At 35.0% G+C, this 23,614-nt stretch overlaps 1 protein-coding gene across 7 annotated transcripts in view; it reads right to left on the bottom strand.

Annotated features, from left to right (window-relative positions):
- Positions 1-4,340: 4,340 nt before the first annotated feature.
- ATF1 (activating transcription factor 1) overlaps positions 4,341-23,614 on the bottom strand; it is a 46,382-nt gene continuing 27,108 nt past the window's right edge. For all 7 annotated transcript variants that reach the window (XM_046663526.1, XM_046663536.1, XM_046663542.1 and 4 more), the window contains 5 exons: positions 23,229-23,329; positions 15,747-15,877; positions 12,519-12,701; positions 12,274-12,433; positions 4,341-5,863 (listed from right to left, as the gene is read on the bottom strand). In XM_046663526.1, the coding sequence (XP_046519482.1) occupies positions 5,719-5,863; positions 12,274-12,433; positions 12,519-12,701; positions 15,747-15,877; positions 23,229-23,329 (720 nt within the window). In that variant the 3' untranslated portion in view covers positions 4,341-5,718. The remainder of the gene's footprint in view (positions 5,864-12,273; positions 12,434-12,518; positions 12,702-15,746; positions 15,878-23,228; positions 23,330-23,614) is intronic.

The following is a 23,614-nucleotide window of genomic DNA, read 5'->3' on the forward strand; positions in this document are numbered from 1 at the left end:
AAATTTAAAAAATAAAGAATTCATACTACCTGATTTCAAGACTAATTATAAAGCTACAGTAATCAAGAGTGTAATTTTGATGAAAGGATAGATGCATATAGATCAATGGAACATAGTTTGTATGAAGCCAGTCCTTTGAAAATTTGTCGAGATTTACTTTATTGCCCTATACATGGTTCTATTTTCATAAACACTCATGTTTTTGAAAAGAAGTATTTCTAGTTGTGTATTCCACAGTGAATTTCACTGATTATAAGATGCACAATTTTCACATTTAAACATCTCTGAAATCAGTATGTACCTGGCCATCAATGGCATGTCACAGTTTAACTGGCAGTGTTTTTTCTTTCTTGGTGGTATTTAAGATAATCGTGTGTGCCTTAGAATCAATGGGGCTTATAGTTGATGAAATTCGGTACATTAGGTCAAATTTTTTAATTGTTCAAATCTGTCTTTGCAATTTTCCTGCTTTTTGTATCAATTAGGAGAGAGGTATGTTAAAAATCTACTAAGATAGTGAATTTTTCTCTCAATATATTTCTACATTTTGCTTAATAACATCCTGACTTTGTATTATTAGGTGCATTCAAGTTTAGATGTGTTTTATCTTCCAGGTGAGTTGAACATTTTATCATTTTTGTAGTGACCGTCTTTGTCCCAAATAATAATTTTTTCTTTAAAGTCTATTTTGTTCAATATAAATACAGCTATAACTGTGCTTTCTTATTTTGCTAGCATTTGACTGGTATAACTTTTTCCATGCTTTTACTTTCAACTTTGCTGTATCCTTATATTTCAGGTTTACCCTTCTAAACAACATATAGCTGGATTTTATTTCCTAGTTCAACATGACAGTCTTTGATATTTAACTAAGATGCCCGATGCATTTACCTTTATTATGATACATATACATTTCTACCATTTTATTTTGGGCAATTCATCCTGCCTGTTTGTTTGTTTTCTCTCCCTTCTTGTCTTCTTTTGGATTGATGAGTGTTTTTACTGGGCATAGAATTCTAGATTTTTTACTATGTACAATGATATAGTGAAAAGTAGAGGGCACTTTTGTCATTTCCCCAAGTAGTTCAAGCTTGTGAAAGACCATGTTCCATGTTCATGTGGTATCCTTCACCAAGCACAATGCTTTGTACATAGTTAATTCACAGAAATTATATTCAATTACTTATTTATGATGGCAATACGTAGTGGGCAAAGAAGTGATGTGGGCTTTTTCTTTTTAAAATTCATTGTTGGAAAATCTAAGTCAGTTTTGTTTAGTGTTTAATAAACTTAGCCTAAATTTTATTCACACGGTGTTTTCTGAATTAAAAAGAAATTTTTTGGCAAGCATTTTTTCCAGATGTGATATTAAATTCTAAGAGGTGGGGGCTGGCCCAGTGGCACAGCAGTTAAGTCCGCACGTTCTGCTTCTCAGTGGCCTGGGGTTCGCCGGTTCGGATCCCAGGTGTGGACATGGCACTGCTTGGCAAACACCATGCTGTGGTAGACATCCCAAGTATAAAGTAGAGGAAGATGGGCACAGATGTTAGCTCAGGGTCAGTCTTCCTCAGAAAAAAAAGATCTCTGTTGAAAACAATGCTTTGATGCTTAGATTTTTCCCAAAACAAAGTATTAAATTACTATAGCTAAAATCCACACTAAGTTTACTTTGGTCTGCTTGAATTTAGACTGGTTATTAAGGTACCATTTATGAACTTCTAAAAAAGATACAACTGGACATGTCATTTATGGATTCATGTAGCAAATATAAAAACATGGACTGGATCCACACGAAATTCATGTTAGCGGTTTCCTTTAGGGAGGGACACTGGATTAGGGACAGAAAGGTGGGGAGTTCATCTGTGCATTTTTCTTCTTTAGAAAATGATCTGAAGTAAAGATAAAACGTTAACATTTGTTAATTCTGGATGGTGGGTGCACAAGGATTTGATATGTTCACTTGTGTAGTTTACTATACATTTTTCAAGTTTGTAAAACTTCTGTGATTTTAAAATACAGGTTGCCATCTAGTGGACACATTTAAACAGAACTTGAAAAACAGTGCAAAGCAGCTTTTCAGACTCTTCAACAACACAGGTAAGAAGGCACATTCTGGTAGTTAAGACCACAAGCTTTGGAGTTGATCAGATGCAGTTTTATTTACTGTGTGACCTTGGGCAAAATATCAAACCTCTGTGTCCCTTTGTGAGTTTGAACCCCAGACCCTCATTCCTTTAACAAACATTTTGGAGCCCTCCTGAGATCCAGGTAAGCACTGCCCTAGACTGTGGGGATGCGGAAGAGCACAAAAGAGACAGTCTCCCCGTAGAGTTCAATAAAGGGGTGTGTTGCCAGGGCAGGGGTTGGAGAAAGATTACTATTTTAGATTGAATGGTTGGAGATTAGGTTTAAATCCGAGATCCCTAGTTATTAATGCTCATATAACCTTAGGCAAGTACCAATCTCACAGGATGACATTAATATTTAAGTTCCACAAGAGCTATAACACTGCTTTGTTCATCACTCTTTTCCTAATAATGCTTGACATACAAAAAAGGCCTTCAAGAAACACTTGCTGAATGAATGAATGCCATTACTTTAATACAATTTCTGGTGCATAGTAAGCACTCGATAAATAGGAGATATTGAGGAAATGGTATGACTGTGTATATCATGTATGTGGGTAATCCTGGATTTACAGCAATTTAAATTGATACATATTTATATAACATACCAGTTAAAAACTGTTGTATACATTTATTGAAGACAGCAAACTACTACATAAATCCTGTCAATTTTGAGGGAAAGGATCTCAACCATGAAATGGCAAAGGCCTGATCTCTAAGGCCTACTGTTTGCCGCAAAGAAATTTACACTGACAAAAGGGGGGGTTCGATTTATCAATGTCTCTTTAAAAAAAGCAGTTAAATGACATCAATCTCCTCCAAATGACTCTCCCTCCAAGATTCCTGCCAAACTCTCCCCAGAGCAGCTTCAGAATTCCTCAGCCCTGATGTGTTCCTTCACTGTTTTATAATAAAAACAAGTATTTATTAATAAACACCTACTTTGTATAAGAGTAAATAATGTTATGATTACTGCAATTAGATTTTGATATACTTTGACATTTTCTTTCACTATAACCCGTAACTTTTCCTTTAAATTAGCTATCAACCCCTAAGTCAAATTTTACTGACTTTATCTCATTTACAGCATCTTTTCTGGGAATTTGAACTGCCATTACGACAACAACATAATTCCAAGCTGTAATATATATTTTTATATCCTTCCTATGTCTACAAATTTTAACTAGAGAAAACTACAGGTTTAATCAGTAACTTTGATTTAATTGCTGAATGAATAAACAAATATAGTAAGATTTCCAAAGCTCTAACACATGCCCATTTTTCATGTTCTATTCAATAAAATTAAAAGGTTATCTTATTTTATATGTTTAAGATGTATTCATGGGCAATAATGTATTTCCATCAATATAAGTTAATAAATTTAAGTAAAATAGTAAATTAAGATAAGGAAATAATTTCATTGGTCTGTTGCACTTTTGAAGTCTAATTTCAGATTTGGACTATAATCGTCTTTAAAATTTCATAAGCCCCACACACTGGATTCAAATCAGGAAAACATCTAGGAAGATAATGTGGTATACCTTTATGGGATCATTGGTGATTTGCCATGCCTGTGACATACAGCTAGACTAGGTAATTGATCTAGTGAGCGAGGCCCTACACCCAGAGTCTGAAGGCAGCGGAGAGTTTACAAATAGTTGTGGAGGTCCCGCTGTTTGTTAAGGCACTAAGAGCCAGACTATCTCTGTTGCAGTCAAGCATAACATCTGCCCAATATATTATCTTTTAAAACACTCTTGATATAACCCAGTGACCCCATACCTCTTCATAGTCTTCACGCCTAATGGGCCACTAGTTTGAGACTCTGCCTTTACACAAGGTAGTAAGTAATATAAGCAATCCCATTGGTGACCAGACATTTTTTTCTTTTCATCAACTGCTGCCAAGTGAATGGGAGTCATATTTTGAAAGACCCTGTTAATGAAATTTTTCATTAGGATTAATCACAAATTTATGAATTGGGTTAAGATTTCTACATAACAGTCTCTGTAACTACATCCTCAATACTTGCAGAAGAAAAAAATTTAGCTATCTTTAGTTTATTATAATTGCTTCTGACTGAATAAAAAAATATAAACATACCCCCTCTTAAAATAGGTAGTGTAGACTAGAATGTAAATTTATCCTCATTTTAAAACTAGAAATGCATTATAGTTAGTATAATTAACAGAATGGCTATCAGGAAGCTTGTCATTCATATCTCAAGCAATATATTTTACATTCAGCAAACTTAATTTTATCAAATGTTCTTTAATTTCATAGACAATATGATACATATTGTATAAGAAGCGCACAACAGTTTTGCAGTACAAAGTGTATACAAATTGGAATACAGAGGTTAAACACTGGTGTACTGACAGCATTTCTGAACTTTGGATAAACTGCATACAAAACTTACAATTCAAATATTAGCCAATCTGGAAACTTTACTTCCCATAATATAAAAATGATACTTTGAGAGATGCAAAATATTTTTTTTACTAAAACTATATAAACATTTAAAATAATCATTAAAAACTCAACTTTAGAATTTATAAAGATTAACTATAAAAATATATTGGCAGTCACTTTTCTTATAAATGTACCATTCACTACATTACAAAATAGTCTCTAACAGAAAATTGCCTTAACTGTACTATTTTAGAATCTGATAAACCTTACATTAAATCAGTTATAAAATCCTCTTGGAAAACTTTGGTATGTGTCTTTTCAGAAGGTTTTTGAAAAATACTCTAATATCATCTCAAGGGCCTGTAAACATTCCATTCTATTAAAGCACAACAGAGTAAGTAATGTATATTCAACTGCATACAGAATTACAGAATCAAAAACCAATTTATATCTGTAGAAAATCACCATTCCCAGAGTAACCAAAAAACAAACTATTTAAAAGTATCAAACTTTTAAACAGTTCTCTTTCCATTCTGATGAAAAATGTTATGAAATCACCGCACTCCATTCATGTACCTTAGACGCCTTTAGGACAAGGCCTCAAAAACCCTCTCGAGTCCAATAAACAAACTTTTAAAAACCCATTTAAAAAGACTTGACAATAAAACAAGAATAGATAATCAGAACACATAATTTATATATTGAGTTATGTATTAGCTTTTCTTTTATATTTGTAATTTAGAATTTATTGGCAGAAATAAAATACACACACACACACACAAAATTGAAAAGGTAAATTTTAGGAAACAGTAAGAAATGCAAACCTACAGGGTAAATTGATTTATTTTTAAAAATTCAATTTACCAAATTTCATCTTATCTGCCATTTTTGGGTTATTGACAACTACTGTTAATTAGAAAATTCCAACTAGTGAAAGTTCACTTCCTGCTTCTTGAGTACGTTTAATTTTTACAGAGCTTCCAGTTGCGCCAGTAACTTCCTTGAGGTCATTCTCCGCTTCATCCTCTGTCACCAGATCTCTTGCATAAGATATCTTTGAGTTGCAAAAGCCTAAATAAAAAGCTTCGTTGTTGACCTTTTAATTTATAAAACTCCACTAAAAAGAAAAGAAATCCATCTAATTTTTAGGCAAGTCCACAAAAATATTTTGTCTTAAGAATCAAACACTTTTATGGGAATAAAGATCCTTCAAAGTTTTTAACTCTTCTATTAGAGTTTTATTTTGATTTTCCAGGACTGCAACTCGATTTTCCAGGCATTTCACGTATTCTTTCTTCTTTCTGCGACATTCTCGAGCAGCTTCTCTAAATACAAGTATTAAAAACCAGTGTTAGAAAGAAGTTTACATTCTTTAAATGGTAAATATACTTCAGCAATTTTCCCTGATCTTTTTTCCTCATTTAAAAAATTAAGGTATCATCTACATACAGTGAAATACACAGATCTTAAGTGTAGAATTCAGTTTTGGCAGATACACATACCTGTAACCCACATGCCTATCAAGACATAGAACATCTGTATTGCCCCAGAAAGCTCCCTCATGCCCCTTCCTGATCAGTCTTGTCCCCAGGCGGCTACTGTTCTTATTTTTATCACCACAGATGAAGTTTTTCCTATTCTAGAACATCATATAACAGAGTCATACAGGACGTACTTTTGTGTCTCGTCTTTCACTCAGTATATTTTTGAGGCTCATCCAAGTTGCTGTGCAGTGGTTTGCTCCTTTATATTCTTGGGCATATTCCATTGTATGACTATCACCACAATTTGTTGATCCATACTCTTGGGCTGTTTCTAGTTTTAGCTGCTATGCATGTTCTTGTGCCAGTCTTTTTGTCAACATATATCCCACTTCTTTTGGCTAAATACCATGGAGTGAAATTTATGGGTCCTCTGGTAACTTTTTTTTCTGAGAAGCCTGCCCCTGAGCCAACATCCGTGCCCATCTTCCTCTACTTTTGTATGTGGGATGCCTACCACAGCATGGCTTGACAAGTGGTGCCACGTCCATACCCATGATCTGAACCGGCGAACCCCGGGTCGCTGAGAAGCAGAACGTGCGATCTTAACCGCTGAGCCACCGGGCCAGCCCCGCTCTGGTTAACTTTTGACAGATTCTTTAATTTATATTTATCGAGTTTTAATTACAAACAGTGCTTGATACTCAGTTTTGTACATGTCTTCTTAGACTATTTCTATGAAGTCACATACAAATTTTATATACATATAGAAGTAAAAAGTATTGAGTATTTTTTTATAATGTGTACTGTAGATATCTGCAACTTGCTTTTTTACACACACCATTTTAATGTTTCTATGGCGGTACACAGATCTTTGCCATGTGGACGTTTCATTGTTAATTAATTTTCATTTCCCTAACTACTAGTGAGATTGAGCATCTTTTTAAAAGTTTACTGGTCTTTTGGATCTGCTCTTATGTAAACTGCCTATTCACACCCTTCGTCCATTCATACCTTCTGCCCATTTTACAACTAGAAATTATTAGAAAGACAAACAACCTAAGAACTCTATGTGCATTATACATATTAATCCTTTATCTGTTTCTACATTATTTTCTAATCTCCCATTTAACTTCTGATATTTTTATATCTTATGCCATAATGGTCTTTTTTAGCATCTTTTTCTTGGCTGAGATTAAAATGCCATGCACTATGTATTTCTCTCTAAATTTTATTTTAAAGATTTTATCGCTTAATTTTTCACAATTAAGTTTTTAATCCAGCTGGAATTACTTTTATGTATGGTATAAAACAGGAGTCCAATTTAATTTTCTTCCAGATGTGGAGTTGACTGTGTCAGTGTTGTTTATTGAATAGTCATCCTCTACAAATGTACTCAACTCGCACAAGAAGCTATTTCTGGGCTTTCTATCCTGTTTGTTAATGTTATTGTCTGTCCCTCTGCTGATACCACGTTTTGATTACAATGGCTTTAGAGTATGCTGCAATGCCTAACAAGATAAGTAACTTCTTTTTGTTTTTGACCATTCTTGGATACTTATTTCTTCCATGTAAACTTTGTTTATTTTGTCCAATTCCATAAAGATCTATAGAGATTCTAATTTGAATCACATTAAATATATATGTGAATTTTGGAAGAGTTAACATTTTATATTAACTGTCTTCATCCAAGAACACCGTATGTTTTCTATTTGTTCAGATATTGTATTACCTCTCAGTAAGATTTTTTTAAATGTGGATCCTATGCCTTTCCTGTTAAGTTTACTAAGTATTTTATGGTTTTTGTCACTAAGATGAATGTAATATTACTTCCCATTATTGTTTTCAAGATGGTAATTCATAGTAGAAAAACACTTTACTAAATTTCCTTATAAATTACTGTAGTTTTAAACCATTTTATTATGAAGTCGTATACACACAACAGATCGTATGTAGTACAGACTTAAGTTATGAAGCATATTAATAAAATGAACATATGTAAACCTAATACCCAATTTAATAAGAGAGAATATATCCATACTGCTGAAGGGCCCTCTGTTCTATTCCTTGATTCCATAATCCCCCTCGCCTCTTGCCCAAAAGCAATCACTAGTTTCAATCTTTTGCTTATTTTTATAGCTTTAGTACATATGTATATGCCCCTAAATTATTTATCATTTGGTTTGCTTATTTTTTTAGATTTATTATAAAATATCACACTGTATGTATTCTGCTGCAGCTTGCTTTTTTCACTCAACTTTATTTTTCTAATATTTATTCATGTTAATGTGACCATTCACTCAATCATTACAAAGGAACACTATTACATTGTATAAATATAGCCACAATTTATGTACCCATTCTGTTACTGATGGATATTTAGGTTGTTTCCTGATTTTTGCTCCTATTAACATTCTTATACATACTTCCTGCAAAAGTCTCTCTCAGTCACAAACACAGAGTAAAACAGCTGAGTTCCACTGTTCCAAATCCTTGCCAACTCCTGGTTATACATTAAGATTTTTGTCACTTGGGTGGGGACAAATGGTATCCAAGTATGTGGTATTAATTTTCATTTCTTTGATTACTGATAAGGGCGAACAATGTTTCATATGATTATTAGCCACCTGTGTTTTCTGAGAAACGCCTATTCATATACTTTGCCAATTTTTTTTCTGTTGGGTTGAACTTTCCCTATTAATTTAGAAGATACTTATATGTCTTCAAACAAGTTTTTTTTGGTTAGATATGTTGCAAATATTTTTTATAGGTTTGAAGCTTATATTTTCACTTGTTTTATGTTATCTTTTGATGAACAGAAGTTATTTTTAATGAAGATTCATTAATCTTTTGTTAATGTTTGTCTGTGAGTTGTTTTAAGGAATCTTTTCCTATACCTGAAACCATTTAAGATTATATATTTTCACCTAAAAGTTATCAAATTTCATCTTTCACATTAATGCTTTTAAATGATGTCTGGAATGATTTTTGTGTACGGTGTGAGGAAGAAATCCAGTATTTTTTTCACATATAACTACTTATCCCAGCACCATGTACGAAGAGCCCTCCTTCCCCCAATCACCTGCCCTGTCATATCAGGTTCACATGGTCATGGACCTGTTTCTGAGCTCTCTAATCTATTTCACTGGTCATTTTGTTTATCTCAATGCCAGTATCACACTATTTTAATTATCACAGCTTTAAATAAAACTTGATATCTCCTCACCTTATTCTTGTCTGGAATATTTTGGCTGTTCTTGGCCCTTTACTCTTCTATAAATTTTAGTATCAACTTGTCAGTTCTTCAAACAACCTGTTTGGGTTTTGATTGGAACTGCATTGTATCTATGGATCAATTGGGGGAAAAATAGTCATCTTTATAATACTGAGTTTCCATATCTATGGACATAGTATATTTCTCCATTTATGTGGATCTTCCTTAATGTCTTTCAAAAACATTTTAACATTTTTCCATAAATTTCCTGGACACCTTTTGTTAGATTTATTCACAGGTAGTATACTTGTTGATAATATAAATGGTATTTTAAAAATAATTACTAAACTCTTTATTGCTGATATAAAGAAATACAATTGATTTTTGAAAACTGATTTTATATCTAGCAACCTTATAAACTCATTACTTCTCTAATATTTTTTAAGTTCATTTGCTTTCTCTTTCTTAGGCAATCTATAAAAAACAGTAAGAGTTTTACTTCTTTCATTTAAATCCTTTTAATTTTTTCCCCTTTTTTTCCTTTTTTACTAAATTGGCAAGAATTTCTAGCACAATGTTGAAGAGAACTGGTTCTTTTTCAAGCTTTCAAATAAACAGTTTGTAAATGTAGATATTCTAAGCAGATGAATATATCTTTGCTAATAATAACAATTTTTCTTTTCCCAATTTTTTTTTTGGTGAGGAAGATTGGCCCTGAACTAACATGTCGCCAATCTTCCTCTTTTTGCTTTAGGAAGACTGTCGCTGAGCTAACATCTGTGCCAGTCTTCCTCTATTTTTTGTATATGGGACACCACCACAGCATGGCTTGATGAGTGGTGTGTAGGTCTGTGCCTGGGATCAGAACCTGCGAACCCCAGGCAGCTGAAGAGGAGTGCACGAATTTAACCACTTTGCCACTGGGCCAGCCCATGTTTTTATCTTTTTTTTTTTTTTTTAATTTTTTTTTAAAGATTTTAATTTTTTTCCTTTTTCTCCCCAAAGCCCCCAGGTACATAGTTGCATATTCTTAGTTGTGGGTCCTTCTAGTTGTGGCATGTGGGACACTGCCTCAGCGTGGTTTGATGAGCAGTGCCATGTCCGCGCCCAGGATTCGAACTGACGAAACACTGGGCCGCCTGCAGCGGAGCGCACAAACTTAACCACTCGGCCACGGGGCCAGCACCTTGTTTTTATCATTTTTATAGTCTCTTGATCTTTGATGATTTTCAGTGACATCCTTTTTTTCTTTAAATATAGCAGGCGTACTTCTTTCCCTTTCTCCATTAGATAACTGAAGACTTTACAAAACTCGGTCATTTGTCTGCCCTTTCTGCTTGCTGACTCTTGTTCCTGAAAGGCAGTGTAGTATTATCTAAGACTTCGGACTCTGAAATCTGGACCTGTGAGTTTAAACCCTACCTCTACCACTTGCTATACAATGCAACCTTGGGGAAGTACCTTAACCTCTCTAGGCCTCAGTTTCCTCATCTCAAAAAAAAAAAAGAAACAGTATTGTGAAAATTACGTAAATGCTTGGCACATATTATGCAGCCCTAATTCCTTGGGTAGCCTGTGATTTTTTCAATTTGTATTTGTTAGAACTCAATGTACAGGAATTCATTAAAGCCTGTGTTGAGACTGCTTTCTTTTAAGCAATTGGGGGCGCTACGGACCCAGACCCATTTCTAAACTACAGTTCTCAGTTTATGGGTGTAGCACTTTTTGGGTTTTGACCTCATGAAGAATCATCTCTGATCCAGTTCCCCAGCCTGCATAGGCCCCAGGCTCTGTCCCTAGTCCCCTCTGCATACCAAAGCCATACCAAGCACAAAGATCTGAATTTATCTCTGGGAGATCTAGGGGCTGCTTCAGTGCTTATTAACCTCCTGATCTTGTGCTTCTGGTTCCTCCATAACCTCAAGAGATTCTCTTACCTCCCTGCGGGCTCATCCAATCATTTAAAAGGAGGTTTTTATATTTCATCAAGCTTTCAAAAATATTATGTAGCTGAGGTCATATTCTCAGAAAGAGAAGTCTCATTCAAGTAATTTTTTAGAAGACTTTTGGGTTTCCTAAGTACACAAACATATCATCAGCGAAGAAAGACAATTCTTCTTTTCTAATATTTACGTAACTTATTTCATTTCCTTATCTTACTGTGTTTGTTGGAACCTCTAAAACAACACAATCCCTGCCTTGTTATCAAGTTCATTTACATTGATGCTCGCTCTTAATTTTTAGTAAAGAAACATTTTATCTTGAAGTAATTAAATGCATCCATCTGGTCCTTTTATGGTAATTTTTATTGCTGTAGAAGATTATCCTTTTATTCTAATTTTCTAACATTGGTGAGGAGCAGAAAATAGAATCCTAATGTAATTTTTAAAAATTTGTTGTATCTGTGGCTATTTATCCTTTTTTGTTCCTATTAGTTTACTGGTGTCTTTTCTCTTTTTTTCCCCCCGAACACTTTGCAGAGGCAAAAGCGTTATATTCTTTTTCTCAAAGAACCAGTGGTTTTTCATGCCTGATGTAAGAATAGTGCATATAGCAATGTTTAAAATACATTTAACATGAAAGTAAATGTTTCTGGGGGTTAAATTACTGCTGTGTTTTCCTAATCAAAATTTATTTTTAAGAGCATTTGTGTGTCAGTAAGTATAGTAGGTATTATGCAGAATTCCATTAATTCTTTCCTCTTTTTGCTATAGTCAACGGCAAGCAGCAAATTATTTTTATTTGACTTTGTCAACCCAACAAGAACAAAGTATCTTGTTTGAAAAGCTTTGGTTAACAGTGCTATTCAAAGCACACAATAAAAATGGAAGCACTTTAGGTTATATATTAACTGAAGAGATTGAGCAATGGGACTCACTGACCCACTGGAAATGAACTAGACATAATCTAACACTCAGTAAAATAAAGTTGATATAAACCTCTCCCCTCATTTCTAATATACAATTCCAGTTAACATCTGATTATGTTTCAAGATTTGCAAAAACATTATCCATTCTGGCAGTATAATTTTACTACCTACCTGTTTTTCATCAACCTTATTTCTCTTTTCAATTGGGGGTCATCTGTCTTAGTTGTCTGAGATGTAAGAGTCACAGGAGATGTCATCACCACAGTTTGTGGCAGTGAAGTAGCTGAAGGTGTGGTACGGATCTGATATGTCTGCATATCACCTGATGCAGCTGTGTGGTCAGAAGAATGAATTAATTCATAAGTGTCTTTGAAAGAACTTTGAGATGCTTTCCATAGACACTTACGCATACTTACTTTGTACAACCACCTGGTTGCTGGGCACAAGTATTTGCTGTCCATCAGAGGTCTGTGCATACTGGAGAATTGTTGTACCTTGCTGAGTACTGCCTGAATTTGTCATGGTTAATGTCTGAAGTCCCTGTACTCCATCTGTGCCTGGACTGGCCAGCTGTAAGGCTCCATTTGGGGCAATGGCAACTTTAACCAAAGAGAGAACATAGCTATTGTAAGGCTATACAATACACTAATTGCAAAGGATTGGTGAAAAAAACAAACACTACTTATTAAAATAGGTTTGAAAGTAGTTCCACTTGATAACTATTGACTACCTTGGGTAAAGTATATGTAAAAGAAATAAAACAGCATTTCTTAATAAAATTTTATAGTTCAGATGCACTAATCTTAAATTTAGACTCAAACTGTCCAATACAACTGATTGGTCAAAACACATTTTGGGCTCTATGGAGCACTCCATGCTAATTGATAATGCTGTCACAGAAGTTCTGGGGGCGTTAGAAGAGGGCACCAATGGGTAACTTTTAAAGGAAAAATAAGTAGAAGGAAACATTAACATAGTTTGTAATTTTTGTTCAAACGAAGCATTGAAAAGATTGTAACTTAAGAACATTTTTGAATAGACAAGTGTGCCTATGGGAAAAATTCAAATAGGATGAAAGGTTACATAATGAAAAAATAAATCTTCATACTGTTTCTTAGCTCCTCTCTAGTGGTAACCACTGTTAAACATATTAAATGTTATTTACTTAAGTCATATTTTAAAAATGTAATCTATTATCACCAATAAAGTTAAGTCATCAGAAAGCCACTATATAGATCACATTACTAAGCTCCTCACATGCATTTTTTACTGAATTATACTTATGTTAATGCTTTCCCCTCAAATCTTAAATGAAACACCCATAAGGCATGATCAAATAGAAAACATTTTAGCGTTATGCAATTCCCACATAATAAATCCCCTTTAGAATCTAATGTCTCATCTCTGTACTTTCTTTTCAGATTATAATTATGCAACATTTGTTTTTCCTGTTATGCTTTGGCTACCAGGAAGCCAAAATATACTTTGTGTGTGTGTTTTAATTGAAAATAGCTTTTTCAGGAGTTTCTAATTATCCCTCCCCAACTATAACACAACAAATATTCCACGTACTTTAATTTATATGACTTTAGAAGACATTAAAATTTTTTAGATGCAGAGATTTATTTTAAACTTATATTAGCAATCACTTTCGATCTCCTTTCCTGCAATACACATATATATTTATAGAAGTAAAAAGTCCCATTATCTATCCCTATTTATTCCACTGGCCACTTCCCACTCCATTCTTCCTAATCCTTTCGTATGCTCATATAGACTGATATATTAATATATATCAAAATGTGTATCCAAACACACATATGTATAAATATACATCTTTTGATGTTAAGTATATATGATAATACAGAACCATTTTCATTGTTGCAACATACCTTCCTGTTCTTACTTAACATGTGTATTTACCTGGTTGAATTTACTCTAAAGTTGCACTGTCTGATATGGTAACCATTAGCCACAAATGGTTATTTAACTAAAATTAAACAAAATAAAAAATTAAGTTCCTCAGTCTCACCAGACACATTTCAAGTGCTCAGCAAGTCACACACAGCTTAGTGGCTACCGTACTGGACCATGCAGACGTACAACATGTCCGTCATCAGGGAAGCTCTATTGGATCATGCTGCCCTAAATACTACCTTGCGTTGCACTTACTTCAATTATAACAGGAAATATTAGCCTAAGTTTCTATGTAGTTTTCATAATTCTAATTTTTAAGGGTTTTAGAATAATAATATAGATTAATATATCATAAATAATTTTTAACTTGCAAATATGCTGCCTTAAAATTTTTTTTAGAAATTAATTTTTTTGCATATGGTAAAAAAAAAATTGTATTGTTTAAAATGAAAGTAAACCTCACAACTGCCTCTGATCTCTGCTCCCAAATTTCCTTCCTTGCAACCACTGTTACTAGTTTCTTATGTGTCCTCACAGAGGTATTTTATATATATTCTTTAAGTCATTCATTCACAACAAATTTTACTGAAAGCCTATTATGTGACAGGCCCTGTGTGCCAAGGATACAGCTGTGAACAAGACAAAGCTGTTTCCATCAAAGAACTTACATTCCTTGAGAAGAGATCATAAATAAGCCAGTCTACATTACGTATAATCTATAATTAAGCTAATATGGATTCTTTTGGTAATTATAAATAAATGCTATAAAAATATAAGAAATGAAAGAAAACTAAAGGGAGAAGCAACATATTTTAAAAGGAGTAGTCTCTTTGAGGAGGTGACACAAGCATAGCATAGCAGAAGTGAGGATGCAAGCCCCGGGAGAAGAACATGTCAGGCGATGGGGATAACTCCAACGATCTGGAAACAAGCTTCACATGTTTGAAGAACAGCGAGAAAGTCTGTGTGGCCAGAATGCCATCAAGGGGCAGATGAGATGAGATCAGAGTGGTAGGCAAGGCCAGATCCTGAATGTAATGCCTTGTGTGTGATGGAAAAGTCACTGGAGGATTTTGAGCAAGAGTGGTATGATCTAATTGACATTTAAATAAATTGCCTTGGTTGCAGTATGGAAACCTATGAGAGCAAGAACGGAAGCAAGACGACCAGTTGGACCCTTCTGCAATAATTCAGATGAGAGTGTAGACCAAGGTGTTGCGATGACTGGAGATGGCGAGAGGCAGTCAGACGGGACATGGATTTTGTGGCAAGAGCCAGTCAGACTTCAAGAACAGGGATTAGGAGCGGCAGGAGAGATTCTCTACAAATGGACAGCACCAAGTGATTCTTGGGGTGATGGGATTACATCTTGATTGTGGTGGTGGTTAGACAACTCCATGTATTTGTCAAAACTCATAGACTTATAGCCGAAATTAAGTGTAATCATTGATACGCTCTGTATCACTTACAAGCTGTGTGACTTTAGGGACATTATCTAATTCTCTAAGCCTCAGTTCCCTCATAAATAGGTAACTGCCTAACTCACAAAGTTGTTGTAAGGAGTAAATGAGATAATGCTAAAAAAGTATTTTACATTACTTCTGGCTCAAAATGTTATCCTTTAGTAATCACCACTATTAAAGTACGACAGTCCTTCTATGCACCACTTCTTTACACGAAGTTAGTTTTTGTATGTCTATAATGTGGAAATTTATTCCTATACGTACTGTACTGTCCGGTGCTAGTCTGATAGATGGGAGTTGGAACAGACATAGAAGTGACAGCCGAAACTCCAGGGTTTTCTCCGTCTCCTTTTCTGCCCCGTGTGTCTTCAGAAGATAGGTCTTTTAAAATTTTTCTGTGAAAAACAGAACTCTATTAATGTTGGTAATGAGAACAGCTTTACAAAAAGAAATTGCTAAACCTTTTTCAATCTCAGGTTAAAAGTACAATAAGCTACTAGACACCTCAATTGTTGTGTCAAGGAATCGTTTTGTTTAGCAAATCCTATTATAATGAAGTACTGTAGGCAAATATATTTTAGTTTATGGCTACCTGAAAAGAAAAACTGAACAAATACTCATACAGAGTAGCTTTCAACGTACAAGGCCCTTGGAGAGATATGAAATGTCTCTTCCCCCTACAAGAGAGAGGGCTCCGTTGTGAGGTATTTCATTAATTAACAAGGTACTATTCATTTTCTAAATAGTGTTAGCGACCTTCATTTAGAAAGATCAAATTTAATTTTTCAACCTACAACCTTAGAGTGGAAGAGAAACCCATAGTTCTCAGGAAGAAACAACGAGATTAGAAATACTACTACAAAATGCAGAGAGTATCAGTGATGGATAAAACTGCTTATTTTAACACGAAGTAAATATATCCCACAGGCATCCCTCAGACTTGGTAAATGGGGCTCACGACGGGAATAAGAGGATGGAAAAAGACTGCTTGCTGAGAAGAAGGGTCTTCCAAAACACAGTGGGAGTGAAGGAAGAAATAAGCATTTTTTGTTTCTAGGGGGGAGAAAAAAGAAAAAAAGAAATGCTTACTCAAGAATTCCATGTTCATTGTAGAAAAATCAGAAACACTGAAATACTTATGTGAAAACAACACCACAAGAATCACAAAGGAAAAAAACCCTTTAGCATGAAAAGGGATCTTTTGTTATCTGTATCAATCTTCTAGCCTATGCAGGAATTCCCTCTCTAACACTCCTAACAGCCCCTACTTCTAGGAATAAGGCATCTCCAATCTCCAAAAAGCAAACCATTCAATTACTGAACAGGTAGAGCCCTTCCTTATTCAGACGCAAAGCTGGTTCCACCCAGTGAAGCTAGAGAAATTTAAGCTTAACCCTGATTCTGTATCCATGCCCTACTTTGCAATATTTGACAATTGCTACAGGTCTTCTGTATTCGAGGCCAAATAATTTTAGTTCAGTAAATAGTTTTAGTTTAGTTCTTACACTTGCAGACTAAGTTCCACCTAGAGAACAAAGGAGATGGCAGTCCCATAGGACTCTGTGTTAGGCATTTGTAGAAGAGTCACAGTGGTTCCTAAACCTGCTTATGTACTAGAATCATCTGGAGAGGTTTATCGAATCCAGATAGGTGAGCCGGTGAGGAGAGAGCTCCAGAATCCTCTTAACAAGCTGCCTACACGGTCTTAATGCAGCCAGCCTAGCATGAGACTATGGAATGCTGTGCCCATTTCTTTTTCAATTTTTAGTTATGAAACATTTTGAGCATAAAGAAAAACACAGAAAATAAAATATCTATAAACCATATATACCAGGAATCAACAGATGCTAATATTTTGCCATATTTGCTTCAGAGATCTTTTTTTTTAATTAAGATTATGACAGTTTACAACCTTGTGAAATTTCAGTTGTACATTATTGTCAGTCATGTTGTAGGTGCACCACTTCACCCTTTGTGCCCTCCCCCGACCCCCTCTTTCCCCTGGTAACCACCAATCAGTTCTCTTTGTCTACATGTTTAACTTCCACCTATGAGTGGAATTATACAGAGTTCGTCAGACATCTTATTTTTAATAGGAATTAAGTTACAGATATACCAAAATGTCACCACCCAATCCTTTTCCTTTCTCTTCTCCCTCCTCAGAGTACCATTATCTAAAAGTGTTGCATATCATTCCCATATGCATTACTTTATTTTTACTACAGAGCATTTAGAGATAATATTTACCATTGATTTGTGTTCTTCCTCATCCTCCTGACTCAACCTTGGAGAGAGCCTTAGGGAGCCGTTTTTGGGACTTCTCTATCTATATTTTTTCTGGTGATCTCATCTGTCCCATGGTATACTGATGATCCTTCAAATGATATTTCCCCAACCTCTCTCCTGACTCCTAAATCCAATTGTGTATTGAATACTTCCATTTAATAGGCACCTCAAACTTAACAGATCCAAAATCTAATGTCAGATATCCTTCTACTCCTGGCAGTCTTCCCTATTTCAGTAAATATCAACTCCATTCTCCAAAAATTTTGGAATCAATCTCTCTTTCTCATAACCTGTATCCAATTCATAAGCAAATCTGTCTTTATCTTAAAAATAGATCCAGAATCTTACTCACGCTCATTCCTTCCACTGCTGCACCCGAGTCCGTGCTACCAGCAACTCTTGACCGTACAGCCTCAGTCACCTCTACAGGTCCTCCTGTAGCTACCCTTCCCTCGCTACAGTCTACTCTCCACAGAGCACCAGTCACCTTTTTAAAATGTCAGATAAATCACTCGTCTGCAGTGGCTCCCTATCTCGGAATAAATGGCATGGCCTACAAGGCTATAAATTGTCCCCTATGACCTCTTCAACCTCAAGTTCAACCTCTTTTTATATTAATTTTTTCTCCCCCCAACTTATTATAGGATTATCAATTTTATTGATTTTTTTCAAAGAACCAGCTTTCAGTTATACTGATTATCTCTATTAGTTTTCTCTTTTTAAGTTCATTGACTTCTGCTCTTAATCTCTATTATTTCCTTTCTCCTGCTTGCTTTGAGCTTATTTTATGTTTCCCCCCATAGTTTCTTAAAGTGGAAGCTTAGATTATTGAGACTTTTCTTCTTTTATAATATAAACATTTAATGCTATAAATTTTCCTTTAATTATTTCCCACTGACTTAATTACATCCCAGAAATTTTGTTATTTTGTATTTTCATTTTCATTCAGTTAAAAATATTTTCTAGGGGCTGGTCCAGTGGCACAGCAGTTAAGTGCGCACTTTCCGCTTCGGCGGCCCGGGGTTCGCTGTTTGGATCCCAGGTGCGGTCATGGCACCTCTTGGCAAGCCACAGTGTGGCAGGCATCCCACATATAAAAAGTAGAGGAAGATGGGCAGGGTTAGCTCAGGGCTAATTTTCCTCAAAAAAAAAAATTTTTTTCTAGCACAACCAGAGACACTCACAACTAGAATATACAACTATATACTGGGGGTCTTTGGGGAGAAGAAAAAAAAAAAGATTAGCAACTGTTGTTAGCTCAGGTGCCAATCTTAAAAAAAAAAAAAAAATCCTTTAAAAAATATATATTTTCCAATTTCTATTAAGATTTCCAGTTTGGTCTATGGATTATTTCTAAGTGTGATGTTTAATTTCCACATGTTTGAAGATTTTCCTGTTGTCCTTCTGTCATTGGTTTTTATTAGTCTAATTGTTGGTTTTATTACTTATTGCTTTTTATTAGTTTACTGGTTTTATTAGTCCAATTCAAATGTGATCAGAGAACATACTTTGCATGATTTCAATTCTAAATTTGTTAAGGTTTGTTATGACCCAGGAGGTGTCTTTCTTAGTGGTTGTTCTTTGTGCACATGGGTGAAGCGTTCTAAAAATGTCAACTAGATCTCGCTGGTTGATGGTATTGCTCAGTTCTTTTGTAATCTTGCTGATTTTCTGACTACAAGTTCTGTTGTATACTGAGGCAGGTGTACTGAAATCTTCAATTATAACTGTAGATTTGTTGATTTTGCTTTTCAGTTCTCTTACTTTTTGATACATGTATTTTGAAGCTCTGTTATTAGGTACATACACATTTAGGATTGTTATAGCTTCTTGGTGAACTGACCCCCTTATCTCTGGTAATTTTATTTGACCTGAAGTCTATTTTGTATGATATTAATATAGTCACTTCAGTTTTTATTATATTTCTATTTCTCTTGGGTATGGAAGTAGGGGCTCTTAAGGTAAATATGTTCAGCATTTTGAAGAACTGCCAGACTGTTTCCACAGCGACTGTCCCATTTTACATTCTCATTAGCAATGTGTGAGGGTTCTAATTTCTCGACATCCTTACCAACTATGTCTTCTTTGATTTTAGGCATCCTAGTGGGTCTGAAGTGGTATCAAGGTTTTGATTTGCATTTACCTAATGATAAATGATGGTGAATATTTTTCATATACTTACTGATCCTTTGTATATCTTCTTTGGAGAATTGTTTATTCAAATCCTTTCCACATTGTTTAATTGGGTTATTTGTCTTCATATGTAGTCTTCTGGTTGATTAATGTGGGATGTCTTTTCATTTATTTGTATCTTTTAAAATTTCTTTCAACAAGGTTTTGGAGTTTTCAATGTACAAACTACAGGCACTTGAGCCACAGTCTGTCCTATATACAGCTCAGTTCTCAAAGTCTAGGTATGCTAGGGAAGCCCATTTTTATTCCTTATTTGCTAAAAATTTATGAATGGGTGCTGAATTTTATCAAATACTTTTTCTGAATTTATTGAGTTGATTATATATTGTTTCTGCTGATTCTCACTTATGGTTGTTTATTTCCTTGTACTTTTGATGATTTCTGACTATGAATTTACATTTGGTTGATCCTAATCTCTAGTAGTCCAGAAAGCTTACTTAGGGAAGCTTCCTTTCAGATGTTCTAGCCTCCTGCAGTAATCCCAGCTTAGTACAGAAATCTCAGGTTCAGAGGTTTTCATGCTTGCTTCTGCTTATCATTCTGGTTTCAGCTCAGGTATCTGTATTATATGGTTTTTATGTTTTCAGGGGAGTGATAAGAGATTTCTATTATTTCCTATAAATGCACAACACATTAACAAGTATTTTATCCACGAACTAACTCTTTTGCGCTGGGAGAGTCCAACCATTTGGAAATTAAACCTTCTATTTGTATTCTTTTGGTGATTGCCCCCAACAGTCTAAGGCAAGTCTAAAGGTAATCAATACAAGACTGCAATAGGCCATTCTTGTCTTACATGTTTCTGCCTGGAAAATTTCTTTCCATTTTGTTTCTAAACTAGCCAAATTCATCATTATCATTGTTCTAAAAAAGTCAATGGTAACTTATATGAATGTCTTAGTTCACCATTCTTTCTTACATTCACATTCTTTCCATTTAGTTTCATTTTCTTCTTCCTGAAGAATACATTCTAGTAATTTCTTAAATCAGTTTGAAATGATTTTTATTTCACCATTGTTTTTGAGTGACTGTTTGCGTGGGTATAGAATTCCAGGCCAACAGTTACTTTCTGTTGGCACTTAAAGATTTTAGTTCATTGTCTTCTAATGTTATCATTCAAAAATCTGTTGTCAGTGTAATGATCACTCCTTTCTAGGTAATTTGTCTTTTCTCCTTGGAAACTTTTAAGATCTTATTTTTATCTTTGATGTTCTCCAATTTTAGTTCATAAGAAACATGTAGATATAGGTTTATATTAATTTATCTTTTTGAGGACTCTGTTTTCTAAAGCTGAGAAATTCATGTCTTAGAAATTTCTGTCATTACCTTTTCTCTCCTAGAGAGAAAAGCAGCTGGAAGTGCTCTTCCACATTCTCTCCTTTTGGAAGTATTATTAGATGTATGTTGTATGTTGGACCTTCTCACTCTACCTTCCATGTCTCTTAACTTCTCTTGATCTTTCTGTGATCCATTCTAGGTTAATTTACTCAGAGCTGTTATCTTCCAGTTCCCTAATTCTCTCTTAAGTTATATCTAGTCTGCTTAAAATTTATTTAAAATTCCTCAATAGACTTTAGCAACTATACTTTTCATTTCCAGTAGTTTTACTCAGTTATTTTTTAAATCCCCCCTAATCTCTTATCCTAGTGTTAGGGTTTTGATTCCTTCTTTATATCTTTAATAATTCAAATTATACTTATATTCCCTGATAATTTTATTATCTGAAGTTCTTTAGGGGTTTAATTCTGTTTATTGTATCTGCTGATGCTTGCTAACAATGGACTACTTCTTTCAGCTTTTAGCAGTTTCAGATTATCTTTTTAGTAGGGTTTATTTTTACCCCAAAAAATTCACAGACAAAATTCTGTCTGTTCATTAATTATTTATTCAATAGAGTCCAAATTGCTTAACACGGTGACAAGGTTCTAAGTGATCTGCCTCCTCTTTACCTTTTCTGGCTAAACCTCCTCTTCCTCCCTGCACTTTAAGTTCCCAGTTCCCAGAACAGGCCAACCTCCTTCCTATCATACAGTCCACCTTTGATTACACAGTTCCCTCAGCATAAGCAGCTCTTTTCCTTCCCTACAAAACCCTTTCCTGCCCTTGTTTCACAAAATTTATCAGGTTGGTGGTAATCCAAATCACATTTTTTTTTTTTTTAAAGACTTTATTTTTCCTTTTTCTCCCCCAAGCCCCCTGGTACATAGTTGTATATTCTTAGTTGTGGGTCCTTCTAGTTGAGGCATGTGGGATGCCACCTCAGCATGGTTTGATGATCAGTGCCATGTCCGCGTCCAGGATCTGAACTGGTGAAACCCTGGGCCACCAAAGCAAAGCGCGTGAACTTAACCACTCGGTCACGGGGCCGGCCCCCCAAATCACATCTTTTAAGAATTCTTTCCTACTTATTCCTACTTATATACAGGCAGGAATGACTATACCCTACCCATAGTTCTCTCCTAACATCTTAAAATCTTACTACATTTGTTTGTATGTTTCAAAGATACCATTTCATCTTACCATCTAGTCACCAGGTTTGGTCAATTCTACCACAGAAGTCTCTCAACTCTACCCATACCAAAGATATCCCACTACCCACATGAAATCACTCATATTATTTCAACAGCTTTTTGTCAATTAGTTGTACTACTTCCAGCTCTCCACTGAACAATTATTGAGCAGCTACTTTTGTATGGTCACTCTGCTAGTCCCTGGGATTACAAAAAATAATACGTGGACCATACCCTTAAGTAAACTAGAATTCCAACAGGATGACATAAGTACTGTAACAGGGGTCAGTAAAAGGCTGCTATGGAAGAAAGACCTAACCTGGTCTTGGCAAGTTGGAGAAAAGGTAATCAGAGAAGGCTTCCAGGAGGAAGTGAGGCCTAAAGTATGTGCAGGAATTATGCAGAACGTAGAAGAATGGGTTTTAGCAAAGGGACAGACAAAGGCCCAGAGTTAAGAAGCTAAGAAAGGGAACACAAAGTAATTCAATTTCTAAAAATTATGGTCCTTCTTTCATATTGCTATTCGAGTTAACTATCTAGAAGTAAATAGGGAAATCTAATACTTTGCCAGAAGATAAGTCTAAATTTCTCTTCAGCATAGCAACTTGGGCCCTACACATAATCTGGCTCAAATCTCTCTCTGTTAACAATTCCCTTTGTATACAAACACATGCTCCCTCTTTATATAGTTTGCTGTGCACAGCAGCATTCAAACTCATTTGGTAACACATCCAGAGTTTGACACAAGAGTACTCACCTGTAAGATGGGCGCCGTGCTAGAATCCCGTGGGCTTTCTGTGAGGAGCCTATACTGTCAGATGAGTCCTGCGACTCCTCACTTTCTGATAAAGATGATACCTGAAAAATAGAACTGGTTTTACTATGAGGAACAATGCAGGTAGAAAAAGAATCCAATTTCATTTTTGATTTCAGAAAAAATGATCTGTCTCCTGCCACCCAAATTTGTTAGTCAATAAATCTAAGGTCTAAAAGAAAGGAACAAAAGGAAAAAGGAGAAAGTTTATTTCAGGATCCAAAACTAATTAAAGGAACATACAATACAGCAGGCTGAGACCTAAGAAGAAAGTCTATCCCCAAAACAGAGCACGACTACTTCACTAGAGTTGTAAAGACCAGTCTCTG

Source organism: Equus quagga, chromosome 1, assembly GCF_021613505.1.
Source record: "Equus quagga isolate Etosha38 chromosome 1, UCLA_HA_Equagga_1.0, whole genome shotgun sequence".
Taxonomy (NCBI): Eukaryota; Metazoa; Chordata; class Mammalia; order Perissodactyla; family Equidae; genus Equus; species Equus quagga.